The 17,470-nt window shown below is 34.1% G+C and overlaps 1 protein-coding gene across 4 annotated transcripts in view; it reads right to left on the reverse strand.

Moving 5' to 3' along the window:
- Positions 1 to 17,470, reverse strand: part of Elp4 (elongator acetyltransferase complex subunit 4) — a 203,089-nt gene that overhangs the window by 126,875 nt on the left and 58,744 nt on the right. For all 4 annotated transcript variants that reach the window (XM_031371263.1, XM_031371262.1, XM_031371264.1 and 1 more), the window contains exons 6-7: positions 12,081 to 12,165; positions 7,233 to 7,421 (exon numbers count right to left, since the gene is read on the reverse strand). In XM_031371263.1, coding sequence (XP_031227123.1) covers positions 7,233 to 7,421; positions 12,081 to 12,165 — 274 coding nt within the window. The remainder of the gene's footprint in view (positions 1 to 7,232; positions 7,422 to 12,080; positions 12,166 to 17,470) is intronic.

The following is a 17,470-nucleotide window of genomic DNA, read 5'->3' on the forward strand; positions in this document are numbered from 1 at the left end:
TACTGTTATAGATGCTCTGTGTTGACAGATTACAGCTATTGTGAGGTGTAAAAGTTTCAGTCATATTTGAACAAGAAAATCAGCTAAATATATAGTGCATGTATGATGTACACAAGCTGCGGCAGTGTCAGGATCTAAGAGATGTGCTAATGTGTATGCTGAACAGAAAACAATTGAGAACTACATGAATTCCAATTTAGAGGAAGAGGGTTGAAACAATTCTATTATTTGCTATTTTAAAGAAAATAAATTAAATCTCCAGCTTATTAAACTTATATAAAGTCACAAGAATTTGACTCATGCAGCATACAATATAAATGAGTTGAATATAATTCAGTTCATTTGAAAAAAGCCTTCTTATAAACCTTGTAAATATGTCATTTTCCTACAATCACTTTTGGACTAATTAAGATCTAAAACAATGACAGGTTGATTGTAATTGATGAAAATATCTTGAGTAAGAGAGTAATCATGAAAATAATGATACCTAGAATACCTAGCTTTATTTATCTATTAGTAATGGATAGTTATGATCAACGGAGGCTATATCCATAATTTTCATACTTAAATATTTTCCTTATTAAAGTACAGTTTTAAAGATCACTGAAAACTGTGTGTATCTGTGTGTTGGCATATGTATGTGTGTGCAGGTGTGTGTGAACACCAGGGGTATCAGATCCCCCTGGAGCTGGAGTTATAAACAGTTCTGATCTACCTGACATGGGTGGCGGGAACTAAACTCAGGTCCTAAGAGAATTATGTGCTCTTAACCAGTTAGCCATCCCTCCAGTACTCACAATATCCCCTTAAAAAGTCATTTAAAATAGTCTAAGAAATAAGATAAAATAGTTTAAGATATATAAATCAGTTCTTATAATTAGATTATCACAACAATTACAGGGAAATATCTCTGAAAATTTTAGGGTTAAAAAAGCTTGAATATTCATCATGCAATTATATTTAACTCTTTAAATTAGACTCTATCTATCTATCTATCTATCTATCTATCTATCTATCTATCTATCTACCTACCTACCTACCTACCTACCTACCTACCTATCTATCTATCTATCTATCTATCTATCTATCTATCTATCTATCTATCTATCTATCTATCTATCTATCTGAATGTGTATCATGGGCATGTGTGTGACATGCTATGCATGTAGAGATCAGAGATCACTTGGCAGGAGCTAGCTCTCACTTTCCATGTAGGTGGATTCTGGACACCAAACTCAAATTGTCAGACTTAGCAGAGACCTTTTCCATGTTAATACTTCTTGCAAGATTCTAATAAATGATTTGTAAAGGTAGCTGTGGCTTTACTTGGTATAGCTAGTAATATTCTGGCATTGAATAAATGAAATGTTACAGATGGAAACATTTTTCTCCAGACAAATGTTTCGCATTATTCTTTTCAGTAGCCTCAAAGCTCTAGTATATTAACATTATCAACTAATCTGAAAAAGCTTTTAATCAAGATAACAATTTGAACCTCTTCAGTTTATAAGAGACAAGGTTCTTTTTCCCCTTTTTTAAAATCAAGAAATAAATTTTGTTTGTTATTTGCCTAATAGCACTGGTAAGTTTTATCCAATGAAAAGCTGGGGTAAAAACTGTTATCATTAGAAGACAGCAACTATATGATAAAAATACTAAATAGAGATAACAAGTCACCAACTCCCAATGACAGTAAGTAAGAACATGTTGCAGTCTAGTTCACATTTGGAATCTGGTCTGAAAAAGGAAGTTGAACCAACTCAGGCACTGACTGATGTTTCTTAAGCAAATGCAGGGATTTTCATTCCTGCATTATCACACGTAAAGGAACATTTTACATTGTCTATGTTGAAAAGTCCCTTAGAGAGTGTAGATTATGAAACACTGATAAAAAATTAGCAGTAAAAAAAAAAAGAGTACATATTCTTTGAGAGAAAACCTATGAAAAAGGTATAGGAGAATAACCTTCTATTTTAATACCAAGTGTAGGTAAAACTGTTTTTAATCTATTTAAAAATACAAAGCAAGGATAAGTAATCATGGACTGTATGAGAAGTGTACAAGCAATAGAATATCTATTTTCTTTTCATTTTGCTAACAAAACTGTATTTAGGCACAAAACTAAGCTTTTATTTCCTGAAAGAAATATTATTGATTCTCATTTTTCACAAGCACACACTGTCACTGAGATTGAAAATAAAATAAAATGCATAAAATGTTTCCATAATTTTGAAATAGATAACAAATCTCACCAATAGTTAAGACAACTGCTAGTTATCGATCAGAAAGGAATGATGGTGTCATAGTTGATTAGATATGGAAATTAAAATGTCCCATTTTAAAGTATTTTATAGTCACTATGTCAAAAAAAAATATTGCTAAACGGCATGGCAGGATATAGTCATTATTCGTTCCCAATAGTAAGCAGGGGCCAAAGAGGAGTGCTCAATGTACTCAGAGGACAAGAACCACTCATGTAGAGATTTATACATAAAGATTTAAAGTTAAAATATTCTTATAATTTAAGATGTAGAAGAATTAAAGAGGGCTTAGTTCCTTTTTTTTTTTCAGTTCATGATAACATCGCCTCAACAAGAGTTGGGACAGTGATGCTGTGAGAACTTGAGCATCTGCTGTTATTATCACTGAGGCCTGTCTACTGCCCGAGTCTGTGAGACCACATGCTCGGCTGTCCTCTCATCTTGCCATCCTCACCAATTAACTATTAACATGGAGGGCTGTACACATGCTCTCAGGGGCTCTTTAACAGGCTTCTTGGCGAGTGGAACAACTACTCAGCAGGGATGTGGGAACAGAGTGATGCAGAGATACAGGGCACTACAGTGGCTCTGCCCCTAGTCACATGGCACCTCAGAGTTCAGTGTGGAAAAGAATCACAGGCAATGGAGCCAGCTTCACATATATTTAAGGGCAAGGTCTTTGGGCAGATACTAAACTATATTTAGTATGAGAGTTATGAGTAACAAACTACAATTTTATGGGGAAAACTGCTTAAAACTATATGTCTGTCTGACGACATTCATAATATGCCTCCTAAATAGTTTTAGTCCTTTTAAACAGGTATTTAGAACTTATTTTTATACATTTACTTTAAAGCACACTTGTCAGCTTCTATTATATTATTATAGAAATAACCTTAAATCCAATAAAATAAAACATTTCAAGTTTAAAGTTGTAAGACTTATATAAGAACATAAAATACTTCAAATAAAAACTTTAAAATCGCCCTTGTTCACTCTGCCTACAAGTATCATTACTACAATAAGTTAAAATCATTTTTGAATCTATTATTTTCCCTATTTTAACTTCTCCTCCTCTTTTGCAATTTCCTTAACTATGTGTTCCTTCCCTACAATGAAATTAAACATGGGAAGCATGCCAAAAGTACAATAAAGGGTAACTAATCATTACTGTACAAGTCTGACAGAATGCTAATAACTAAGACAAGAACACTGATTGGCTGTTTTACTACTCCAAGAGATGAAAATATTTTATATACCCTTAGTCTTATGCTAATTGTAAAGATGCTTAATTATATGACAAAATTTCCAAGGATATGAAATAACATTTCTTTTTCCTGACAGAAACAATTATCAACACCAAAGCTCAAATATCCAACACATAACACACACACACACACACACACACACACACACACACACACAGACACACATACACAGACACACACTCCACACCCAGATAAAAAAACACTTCAAAACACCCAGTATAACAATAACCAACAAAGCCCTACCACTACCAACAACAACAACAAAAAAAACCAAAATGAAACAAAACAAACAAACAAACCCCAAATCCAAACTATCAGCACTCACACTGTTTTTGTTTTATCTTATCTTCAACATCCCTGAGACGGTGACATGTTTTATCCATAGATACCTATCACGATGCCTGCTATATTTGAATGAATGAATGAATGAATGAATGAATGAGTGAGTGAGTAAGGCACCGAGAGTATGAAACTGCCCTAGTCACACAATCCCCATTTAAACTCTGACTTAGAGACTCCAGAAATAGTACTGGTCATGGTGGGAAAACTGTTGTTTGTCTTGTGAAGTTTATGCTGCTAAAAACCAAGCATGTATCTGTGCTTCCTGCTCTGTCTTAAACCCAATCCATGAGAAAACATTGCTAGGTGCTTTTCATGAGAGGGTCAGATAACTGAAGTTCTCTTTTCCTTTTGCTGTAGGAGTGGTGGCCAGTGTCCAGCATGCCACACAGCTGTCTCCCTCTTAGCTCTTTCAGCTCTTCTACTGCAGTGATACACCAAACACTTTCCTTTTTGACAGATCTCTCTGTTCTGATTATCAACTCTGAGGGTCTCTGAAGTAATACCCAGCACTGATGATGACTGCTAACACATACTGAATCCCTACTATGTGTCCAGCATTGATGATGACTGCTAACACATACTGAATGCCGACTGTATTTTTCATCCTGAATTATTTTTTGCTTCATTTTTATAGATGAAGAATCTAAGACTGAGAAAACTAATTGAGACCAACCTCCAAAGGCACATTTTCTTTTTATCATCAGATGCTGCTTTGTTCTCATCTCTTCCCTACTTTGCTATGCCAGTATCTTTACGGAATATGCAGCCTAACGTGGTGGCTGAGAGAGCAGCAACTAGAGTCACTACTAGGTCTGATTTCTGCTGTGTATCCTAAGAGACAACAACACAGTCAGCACCTACTATATGGATTACATGAGTTACTATCCAAAGAGAGCTTAGGACTACGTCTGGCCTACAATACTCACTACACTCATTTCTATGAAACAAACTCAATCTTTCTGTTCTGCATATTTGTGTTTCTAATTAGACTGTATGTGTACACGTACACCTGTCTCCATGCATGTCTGTGTAGAGGCTAGAAGTCAACTTTGGCTGTTGCTCTGTAAGCACCAACCACCCGTCCACCGTGTTATTTCAGACAGAGTCTCTTGCTGAGAACTGGAGCTTGCAGCAAGTTCTGAGGATCCACTTGTCTCCTCACCAGGGCTAGGATTACAAGTGAGCTTCACTACCCTATTAGAAGATGAGTAATGGTTTTACTAACAACACTTTCCATTCTGAGGACAATATGATTTCGCTGCTTAACTTAAAACAAACCACCTGTCTGATTTAAATCTTATTATTTTTATTTCAAAGCAATATCTCTTGAAACATTAAAAAGGGTAAGTCTAAACAATATTGTACATAAAGGCTCTAAACCTTGGCTCCACATCCTTGCCATTCAATCTTCTCACTTGTGCTGTAGAGGGGATGACCTGACAATACCTGTTGTCCCTTGAAATGCAAGGTAGAAGAATCTGTCAGGGACATCACAGTGGCTAGGACCTTTCAAAAGGAACAATCACTTAAAATATAGCTCTGAGTGGTCTCTGTTTTGTTTTTCATTAATTTTTTTTGAGTTTTTAAATAAATAGAAAATTATTTATCCAAATTGTTACTTAACAACTGTTTTTCTTTAGTTGCAAATTTGCAGAAGGAAGCATACATCCATATATTTGTCCTTTTTTAAGAATGGAACGTTTTGTCTTGTATTTCATATACTCTAATGTGTCAAGGACTTTGCAATGATAATTTTAAATAAAAATACTAATAGAGGTGTTATCCAAGAGCTAAGTTGTAGAGTTTTGTGATAGCTGAGGAGCTGTATGATATAACTATAAAGATGGAAGGGGCTAGAATCTAAGGAGAAACATAAGCCTTGTCCTTATTGATTGGACCACCTTGGGAAGCACAGATTAGAAGTAATCGTCTCACAGGGTTGTGGTAAAGATCCCCCCGACATAAAGGCTCTAAGATGCCAGGGCCTCAGAAATAGGTGCAGCCACGACCCAGATGAACTTTCACCTGTAGCTTCATCAGATCTCAAGCTCACCATGAGTAACCAAGCTACCACTGAAGTACTTATTTTACAATAGCATGAGGAACAATGAAAGCATCATAAGCACATGTAGTATGCCTAACACTATTTCAGAAAGTTTTCCTATAATATCTACACAGATTTAAGATCATTTTGAGAATAACATAAAATGACATATTTTTGTTAACATAATAAAAACATAACTTACATTTAAGAAATATTTGTTACAAGCCTATAAAGAAAATATTAATTAACCTATCATGATTATGAAAAATACATTCTACTGGCCAATGAGTAGAAATTCTCTTGTTATTTATGCCTCAATTTTCAGTCATAAGTTTGAGATATGTTGAATTATTATATGTACTAATGTAACTCAATGATATTTTAATATATTTATTATTTGTTAGGGTGGTCTAGGTATATTAGAACAAAAACACATAAGTAGTTTCAACAATTAGAGATTAGAAATAATTTTCAAAGTGAGAATAAATATTCATTCAACTCACATTTACTGATCATCCATTTGGAAAAGCTAGACATTGTACAGAGAAGCTTTTGCTTGCATTGATATTGCAATATCATAATGCCACATGAAGTATAAAGGTCTGGCTTTGCCTTCATATAAGACACTAATGTGGAAGAGATATTTAAGCTTGCATGAAATAACATCTTTAAGATGATAATGTATTTTGGCAAAGAATACTATCATCAGCTATACTATACAACTGCTGCTGCTCACGATGGCTGACATCTATAATCCAGGGTATAGGAGCGTGCCTCAAGGGCCAGGCTAGTCATGACATAGTAAAAAGAGAACCATAAAATTTTATTACATGTTTACTTAATGAAGTTACAATGCTAGAAACCAGAAGGTATTTACAAACACAAATTAAAATTGTGTAAAAAACTAAAGGAGGAGTACCTTCACACTTATACAAGAAAAAAGTAAAAAGTATTTAGAAGGAAATAGGAAAAAAATCTTAAGAGAGGTCAAGAGCAATAAGAGCAAAGACTAAGGGAGAATGGCCGATTAAAACAGATCAAATTGGTAAGATTAAAAACCTCGTATTTTCAAAAGACTAAGAAAAGGGATGTCACATGGTGGAAGAAAATTATTGCAAAACATAGCTAAATATATACAAAGAACTTTACAAACGGATGAGATTAACTAATAAAAATGGACAAAAACCAGAGAAGATATTTAAATAGTGAATGAGCACATAAAATGACAACCAATATCACTAGCAATGAAAGAAATGAAAATTAGAGCCACACTGTTCTTCCACTTCCTCAGTGGGTAAGAAAAACAATAGGTCCTACCTGGATAAGATGTGCTGGCATTGTGATGATGCAGGCTGATAGTGAGGATCTTAGAAGACCACGGAGAACGTAGAGGAACTTGGTGAGCCTGTGATTGTTGTCACAGTTTTCTTTACAGCAAATGTCATCTCCCCATAAGGGTGAGCCAAGGTTCTGAATTCCTATTCTTAATATGTTTTTCTGTTTTTTCTAAAAGACAGAGGAGGAGGTAAATACATAGGTATTGCTTATCAATATAACACTTCATTTCTTATCTAAACAGTATCAGGAAGACAATAGATATGGCACAAACTAACGTGATCTTAGTAAGAAGACAGTGTGTAGTATGACTAGAGGACAAGAGTATGGGAGAAAACAGGACAAAGCCAGTTTGGTACACTAATATCCCAGCTACTCAGGATATTGATGCAGGTAAACTGAGTATAGGAGTTCAAGGGCAGCCCCAGAACACAGCAAAACACTGTTTATCAAATGGAGAGCTCTCTCTCTCTCTCTTTTTTACTTTTTAGAAAATATGAAGGTCATGACAAGAATCAAGTTTGAAATTTTTCTAAATTTGAGGTGACTAGTAAGGTTCTGATTGAGACAGTAAATAGCAGAGAGGCACTATGCTGTAGTACCTGCCTGTATTCCTAGCATTTAGGAGGTAGAGGCACAGGATCACTGTAAATTCAAAGCCAGTGAAGTGTATAAAACATGGGCCAGGCCTACCAGGTGTGTAGAGTTTCTGCCTCCAAAAAATAAGCAAAACAAAACAAACAACAATAATAACAAAGTCCCCAAATAGTATGATGCCAGAGGCAACAGCAGAGAAAATGGTTAATCCAAAACCTTAAAAATGCATTCTTAGAATTATAAGATTCTGCCCCTTCAATAAACTATGAAGTCAGAACTCCTTGTCTTTCTATCACTTGCTATGAGAGCTTTTTTTGGAAAGTTGTTTACAACTATATTTTATGTCTCTAGTTGTTTTCATGAAGTTGTTTTTTACTGACCTAATTTAGGTTCAATATTTTAAGAGTTAGCAGATGACATTTAGAGATTACTGACTTTATAGTCAAAATAATGGTGCTCAATATGCTTTCCTTGGGAAAGAACATTTTAAAATCATTTTTTCAAAAGCAACGATACTTGTCAGTCAGTATTTGACAACATATGTGTTTAAAGCTCTGCTGTTTGGGTTATTCTAACTGAACAAATGTTTGGTAAATGCTTTCCTTAGCAAGCTAGCAACATTTCTGGGCACATGAAAGAGGTGTTAACAAAACATGGAATATGCAAGTATTTGGAAGATCATTACTACATTTCTGATAGAAAAATAAGGTGTTCTTTCTTAAAGCCATGATTTCACATATGTGCCAGTTTAAATGAGCTTTCTGAAGAAACAGGTCACTAAAACGAATCATTGCACTGAAAATTATTAAACAATTATTATTACCCAATCTAGCAAATCTATTTTACCAATTAAGAAGACCAGATCTGTGTATTCCCTTTATAAAAAAGTTATTGACAAAGAGTAATAGTGCAAATGAATGCAAAGATCTGAAAGCCTAAGAAGACAAAAGGAGTGTGGGAGGGAATAAGGTAGATGAAGAATCCAGACTGTGAAGTAGCTGCAGGATTCTGCACATGCAAAGCCACTTCTGGGTATCCCTAGAGGCACTTATGTTAGGGAGTTCTTTGGATTCCAAAATCTATGTATGTTCAAGTCCTTTATACAGAACAATGATATAATTGCATATAACTTACATATATGTATGTATATACTTTAAAACATCCCTAGGTTAATGAATTATAATACACATTACAATATAAATAGTAGTTATACTCAGTTATGTAGAGAACTAGGATGAGAAAAAAAAGTATTTAGTATAGATAAAAAGGTTTTATGTATTTTTACTATGTTATGATCTTGGCCCACGAAAAGCATTTAATTTGTATATTACCTAGGAAAATGAAGTGAAAACATGCATGGGGCAGATATTAGAAGCATGAATTAGAAAAGATTCAGTGGTTTAGAGTTTGTGCTCTAGGCAGTTGGGACCCAACTTCTCTGCCTAGAACCTGAATATATAGCTCACAGTCAGCTACAATCCAGGAGATCTGATGCCCTCTTCTGGCTTCTGAGAGCACCAGACTCACATACATGCACACATGCATGCATGCACACACTCATGCACGCAGGGACACATTAATATTAATCTTACTACAATTATTTTAAAAAAAGAAGTACATGCATGTTCCTTGCAAACTTTTGTACAGTCTCTGTGAAAAGTAAGAAGTTATTTCCTTTTTTATTACTGAGAAGTTAAATTGAAATAAAATGGTAAAAATGTAAGGTCTATTCTGTTAAACTTATCTCATGATAATAGGCCTTGGTCAGATTCTTAATAGAAAGAGTGATAGGGAAATATAAATAGTGAGGAAAAATGGCGACATGGCTCACTGGCACAGTATTTACCTAATACACACAAGGTCCTAGGTTCAAGTCCTAGTACTGTCTTGCCAAGACAAGAAAATAGATCCTTACTGAAATTAACTAAGAGATAGATATGACAGAGCTATGAAAATGAAAGGTGGAAGTCAAAGAGACAGCATTCCGAACCTAGAGATACAACTATTGCAACAGAAAGGACTTGCTAAATAATTAAAAATGCTATTAGACACAGAATAGGGAGTTATAAATGCTTGGTGACTCTGTATACTACCATATGTAGACAGAAGGCATGAAAACTCTGACTCAAATAATGAATGAATTATAACATCTTTAAGTCCTTGGCACACAGCACATCAGAATAAGAATGAGCATAATACTTCAACACAAAGAATGGATTTTCATAATTATAATGGTAACTGCAAAAACAAAAGCAGAATCTCTTCTGATATCTTAGATGTTAGTTTATGAAATATAAAATGCACCTGGTAGTTAGATAATAAATACATTTATTCCTATAAGAATACCTAACATTTAATTAGTATGCTAAGTAAAAATCCTTGCAAACTTCATTGGTCAAACTTCATTTTTATAGTATATTTAATTTAATTCAAATAAGTGGCATTTAAGATTAGTAACAAATGCTATTATGAAGCAAGTTTTAAATATTTCTATCCAAGTATATTTGTAGATGAGCTACATAGTCTGTTCCTTATAGAATGTATTTTAACTTCTATCCAACTAGTTCAATTTATTCAAAAGTACACAGTTGATAAAAATTTCACTTTAAAAGTAGGATTTACTTCAATGTCAAAATATTATTTTGATTCAAGAATACTACTTAAAGGACTGTTTGCTATTCCTGAACTTGTCTTCAGTTTCAAGACAGATGAAATTTACTTTCATAATGACTTATTGGTATAAGTTTAATTCGAAAATGTTAAGCATTTTTGGTATGCACTATAGAAATGTTTTACCTCAATTCTGTCCTGTCTTTATGAAAGTCAGCTGTTACAGAGCCTCGCATAATGAGTGAACTAAATGTGCTTCACTTTATTTTTTATCAATTTTGAAGAATATAAATCAATTGTCTCTTGAAAGTGGTGTGTTTTTTTCCACTCTCAAATAAACAAAGAAATAATCTCTATTTTGTTGCAACACAAGGTTACTTACTAAGGATTCTGAGGTATACTTCTAAGGTGCTTATGTACATATCCTTGGCAAAAGAGTCAAGTAATTCCTGTTACTTTTTTGCATTCTATAAATTTCTTGCTTTCAGAAGAGGTGTCATCATCCTGCAAAAGCAGCAGCTCTGCACACTGCACCATAGGAACTGTTATGACATGCCTGTTTCCATAGCTACCACCGCAAGTGGGGAAAGGTGTCTGTCAGGGACCAATTTGCCTCTGCAGACACACACTGGCACCAAAAGAAGACATGGCACCCATAAATCTTAGCTAGGACCAAAAATTGCAGTAATAAGGAATGAATAATACCAGCGGTCACTACAAATACTATGGAAAATATTAAAGGACATCTCTAAATACTTTCCAGATACACATAAATACTTCAGCCTGTTGTTAAACTGGCAATCAAAATCAATTTACAAATTATTTATTTTGCCATGAAGAAATTATTAAATATAGCAAGTAAATTGATTAAAAAATAGAAATCTATGAATTAACAGCAATTGTAAAGATGATAAAAATTAGTTTCTAGCTTCTTTGTCTTCATTAAAATAACTGTGCAGTAAAGATATATTTGTTAAAAATAACCTTAAATGATACACTAATAATAAAATAATATACATCTTTTAATGTCAAATATAATTAATATCACTGAGAATCTTTGGAAGGTGAATGTTTAACAATAGCATTTCTTCATTTGTTTCAATTAAATTAACAAAAACATTTTCAGTATAGATAATTTGGAGAAAGTATAAAATTAGAGGCACAGAGAAAAGTTGTGCTATAAAATATAATAAAAATATATCTTTTATTCAATAAAACAATTCAGAATGTAATGTAACAAAGCATAAAATATTGTGATAATTCTTACACATAAGGCAATTTAGAATTAAGGTCTTAATGACGGAAATATGAACATCTGAATTAAATAAAAAATGTGAACCTTCTAGTATGAGAAGTAATTTAAAAAATATAACTACTTACTAATCTCAGAAGCTAAAACTAGATATTTAAGTACAATTAGCATTGAAAAAGCATGTGATTATTTTGTGTGCATCCTGAGAATCTAGTAAAAACTCTAAATACATCTGAATACTTTCTACTCATTTACACCGTCTGTGAAAAGAGGTTGCACATTATTGATTTTTCTCAGGCTCTTCAGCCTACCCCAGAGATTTGAAAACAACATTTTATACATGACTAAGAAGGCTTTGGAAATACTCATACCTGGGGATTAGCTCCATCAAATCCTTCAGTATAAATGCTGTTCTGAATGAACTGAAGCAGCTTCATGTAGCCACAGGACAAAAAACTGTTGGTAAGAAGTGGTTCAAACACATGAATGGGCCTAGTACACAGGAATTAAAATATCTATTCTACATTAAGTAAACAGATATGGATTTATTAGAATGTTTAAATATAAAAATACATCAAATTGTTTGACAATTTAAAATATGAAGTCATGTAAAAAAAGGAAGTAAGTCATATCATATAGTAAATTGCTTAGTTTTTGACATTATGAAGGGTAAAAATCTGTGGAGACTGAGATGACTTAATTATGTCAGGCTTAGTTACCTCCAAGAAAATTAATGATTTAATGAAGTAACCTAAAAGATGAAGCCACGTAGCTTTTCAGGAGTAATCATACATAATTAACACATAGTTAATGAACTGCTATACCCATACTCCCAAATCAATGTCCTGATCACCTGCGCTCATCTTCCATCAAAGTTTTAATTTTTTTACAACAAACTGCTAAAATAACATTAACTTAATCATTTGGATTTTTAGGTGCATGAAGGCAAACATAGCATAATTCCTACTAAATTTAGCCACTTTCTTTGTTAAAAGATGATACAAAAATAAATGCATGGGTTTAAGAAGACATCCTAGATTTTTTTTTCTTGCTAGCATTGTTTCTTACTTTGAAAACAGTAAAATGAATTTTTAAGATCCACTTGGGACTAAAAAGAACTTGAGAAATATCCCTTATAAATGTCACAAGATACTCCAGGGAAAAGTTAGAAAGAAGGAAGCCTCCTTCATGAGTGAAGCTAAGAAGTGCAGCAGCAATTTGCTTAGTCTGCAATATCAACAGAAGTTGATTCAGCAAACATACGTGTATATATCTGTACATGTGAACACTCCTGAATGGTTGCTACTGACTCTAAATCCCTACTTGCAGAAACAGAGCTAACACAAGGAAAGATTTTCTTTAGAAAACAAATGTGACTCCAGGAGACAAAGGGCCTCACTGCATCGGTATGTTTCATATGTTACTGCTGTGTTTCAAGGACAACACATGTTACATGGGCATAGTTTTCTACTTTTACATGAGGACACATCCATAAAAAGCACTATGTAAAGGCAATTCTCTGAGAGTGTCCTGCCTTGGCACTTATTTATTCTGGCTAGCTCTATTTTCAGCACAAAGTATTATATTACATTGTGAATGCAGTCTATGCAATTCCCGTGTGGGACAACTGCTTTATACAGGGCGGGTGGTTGATCTGCTCTGAGATCCCAAATTATGAAATACATTGCAGCTACTAATATGATTAATTTCACTATTGTTTGAAAGAAAACATATGTATACCCTCCTAATGCATTAACAATGCATTTAAATGTTCTCCACTTTCAACTGTACTACAGAATACAGGATTCTTCCTTAAGGTAACGTAGTACTCTGCTACATGCTTGTGTGTATATCATATTTTCTTCACTTATCTGTTGATAATCAAGGTTGATTCTGTATCCCTGCTGTAATGAAGAGGAATACAGCTATTCCTTCAGTACACAGAATTCACTTCCTTAGAAATAACTGCATGAGTAGCACTATTAGATACAATCCCTGTACTTTGAATTTTGTAGTGAACTGCCATACTGTTTTCAACATTTATCAACAGTGTACAAAGACTTCTCTTTCTCTACATCTGCAGCAATACTTACCCATTACCACGTTAATAACAGTCATTATGACAGTTGTAGGCAACATCTCCTAGAGGTTTTAATATATATTTCTTTAGTGAATAATGGTATTTGAAGGTTTTTTTCTTCCATAGATCTGTTGTCTACTTGTATGCCTGTTTTAGAATAGTATCTACTCAGGTCCTTTGCCTGTTTTTTTTTTTTTTTTGTTTGTTTGTTTGTTTTTGGAGACAGGGTTTCTCTGTATAGTCCTGGCTGTCCTGGACTCACTCTGTAGACCAGGCTGGCCTCGAACTCAGAAATCCGCCTGCCTCTGCCTCCCAAGTGCTGGGATTAAAGGTGTGCCACCACTGCCCGGCGCTTTGCCTGTTTTCAAAGTCAGCTTTCTTTGCCACTGAATCATTTGTGTCCATACAAATCTGAGGTATTAAGCTCTCTCTCTTTCATGCTCTTCTCACTTCTCTCTCTACTTCCCTCCTCCCTCCCTTGCTCCTTTCCTCCCACTTTTCTCATTTTCTCCTTATTCTTTAGATTTTCTCTATCTTATTTAGTTTTTCATTTTAGAGAATGAAAGCAAAAGCAAGCATAAACCCAACACATCTTAATCACTTCCTTATATTTAGCATCGACATAAAATAATTCACTAGCCAATACATATAGAACTTTTTAAGTAATAAATTTCTTAAATTACTTAGAAACTCAAGATTTTGCAAACAAAACTTACAAATAAATGTTTGTGCATTGCAATAACTAGTATTAACTTCTGGATGAATAAAATAAAACCATTTAAAAGGGGGATTGTGCTTTCTTAAAATACTAAGCAGTATTAGTTACTACACATTGCTGTTCAATATTTATAGAACATATAGATATTGATAAAATAAGTATCTCCTATTTCCATAGTAAATTTTGGTTTTATTATTGATTCTTCAATGTTGAGAAATCTTATGCTATGTGTGTGTATGTGTGAGAGAAAGAGCATGAGCTCACGTATCTACTGATAGGAACTGAGAAGAAAATTCATCTATAAACGTGACCCTAGCTTTGTTATTATTGTTTCCAAACATTTTGTTCATCTATTTATTTTTAAATTCATATGTCTAGGTGGTTATGTTTAAGTGGTTCAGATGTGTGTGTCACAACTAGTGTGTGAAGCTCAGAGGATAACCTTACTCCTGAGCAATATCCCCAGCCCTTGTTTCCAAACATTTACATTCTATTTCAAATATTTAAAGGCTGCTCTGAAGGGAGCTCATTTTGAATCATACTTATTATTCTGCTTTACTCTTGTAACTTTCAACAATATCTATATTAACATGAGCTACATTTTGTTCTAACTGCTTGAAGCTACTACAATATATAGACATGCTAAGTTTGTTAGACTAATTTCTAAGATTTATTTTTATTTTACATTTGTAACTGTCTTGCCTGCATATGAGCATTAGATTCCCTGGAATTTATAATACCTGGAAGTTATAAATGACATGAGGCACCATGGAGGTATTGGGATCAAATTCTGTTCCTCTGGAAGAGCAGCAAGTGCTCCTAACCATTCAGCCATTTCTCGAGCTCTGGAACTAATTCTGAACCTTAAAATACCAAGTACTTAAAATTATCTTTAGTTTCACAAAGAAAAAAACAAGCTTGGGCAATGGGAGAAAGGTAAATTTTTGTCTTTAAAAAGATTTTTTTTTTAGTCTATAAAAAGATAAATTAGAAAAATAAAATTGTATACAGAGTCACAATAAGTAGTTGATATGTGAAGAATTTACAGACAGAAGGCAAACTCTTGGTAGACTGTTTAAGACCCTATCTGATTTTTGTTACACCAGTTGCTGAACTGCATGGTACATAGTAAACACTGAAGAGACTCTGGTGGCATAGCATTAGATGAACACAATGACCTTGTGAAATCAGTTCAGGCATCACCCTTACTTTGTAGTGGGGAAAATTAAGACTCATTATAGGGTACATGACTTGTCCAAGGTTATATATCATTAAATGATAGAAATGACATGTAAAAATGAAAATATTTGCTGGGCATGGTCGTGCATTACTTTAACTCCAGCACTTGGGAGGCTGAGGCAGGCTGACCCCTGTTGTGTTTGAGGCCAGTCTAGTCTATATAGTGAGTTTCAAGCTAGCCTGGGGTACAGAATGAGAGCATGTCTCAAGACAAACAAAAACAAACAAAACCCCTTGAAAACAGTTTAAAAGTGTAATCATTTGCTCATTCAATTTCACGATGTTAGGTCTCTGAATGAGATGTGCAAACAGTCTTTGGTTGACACACACTACTGTGGTTAACAGGAATTTTGAATATGGTTCCATTCAACACATTAAATGAAGCACTCCAGGGTGCAGTTACAAGGAGAATTCTTAGCTGTACCCATGATATCTTCACCAATGTGCCTCGGTCATACTTAACTTGCAGTGTGATAAAATAAGGGAAGCTTTCATACTAAACAGTGGGTTTACAAATTGATAACTGAACACTACTATCATATAGCAGGAAGATGCCAAAACCTGAGAACTAGCTCTGGCTCCACCTGTGTCAACAATACAGATCAAAGTATGACACAGACAACTTCTTTACATTTTTTATATCTCTCTTGTCTACAGAGACTTTAAAATGATATAGTTCAAGAATGATTTTTTCCTTTAATTTGCTTGGATTTTAAAAATAAGAAACTCTGGCTCTTACTGCTTTACTCTCTCTGTTCCATCTCTCCCTATTCCTCTCTACCCTCTCTCTACCTGTTCCTAGCTGACCTCTCCTCTCCTTTCCTCTCCTCCCTTTGCTCCACTCTGCTTCTCTCCCTCACTGTCCCCCTGCCTTTCTCTATCTCTATCCCTCTTCAATTCTCCTCCCCATGCCCTAAATAAACTTTATTCCATACTAAAAAAAAACCCCTAAAAAACTACCCTCTGGTCACTTAAATATTTAACAACCTGATAGAAATATTTGAGAAAAAAAAACCACAAAGCCTTAGAAAATTAAGAATTGCCATTCTCAAAAAAAAAATTATCATCTATAATTTACAATTAAAATAAAGATGAAGCACTTTTTGACATTATTTTGAAAGCCAATAAAATTTATCTTATCAAAGTTCTATTTGCATATATATTATAAAGATTCAACTATGACAAGTAGTAAGAAAAACTTTTAAGAGGCAATAGAAAAAAAAGAGGCAACAGGCACAATACACATCTCAACTAATTGTGTAAAATTCTTTGCTCAGCTAGAGGCTTATTAGCATATAATTTGCATGTGATTCCAGAGATTGTGAAGTCTTTTCACAAGTAATTTTCAAGTTAAAATTTTCATTAGGATTACCCTGAAGGCTGTCATTTAATAATTTTTCTTCTCTGATGCTCTCACCTAACACTGGATTTTGAGTGGACTATGGAAGCCCAACTAAAGAGAAAGACACAGAGACTAAGAATGTATTCAAGAGTGTGAGGGAGATCCATGACCAAGAGAGACCCCTGGACTACAGCTGGGAAGACCTAAGAACATGGAGATGTACAGACATCATTCTATGGCATGGGCATTCACCATCATACACCACAGTGTCATTATCACTTACCCTTCTAAAATTTCAGGTTCATGCACTCTCCTTTCCAGCTACTTTTGATCTGTCTAGGCCATCCTAGACTGTGGTCAGCTTTAGCTTATTGTGTTATAC

The sequence above is a fragment of the Mastomys coucha genome, unplaced genomic scaffold (genome assembly GCF_008632895.1).
Source record: "Mastomys coucha isolate ucsf_1 unplaced genomic scaffold, UCSF_Mcou_1 pScaffold15, whole genome shotgun sequence".
NCBI classification, from domain to species: Eukaryota; Metazoa; Chordata; class Mammalia; order Rodentia; family Muridae; genus Mastomys; species Mastomys coucha.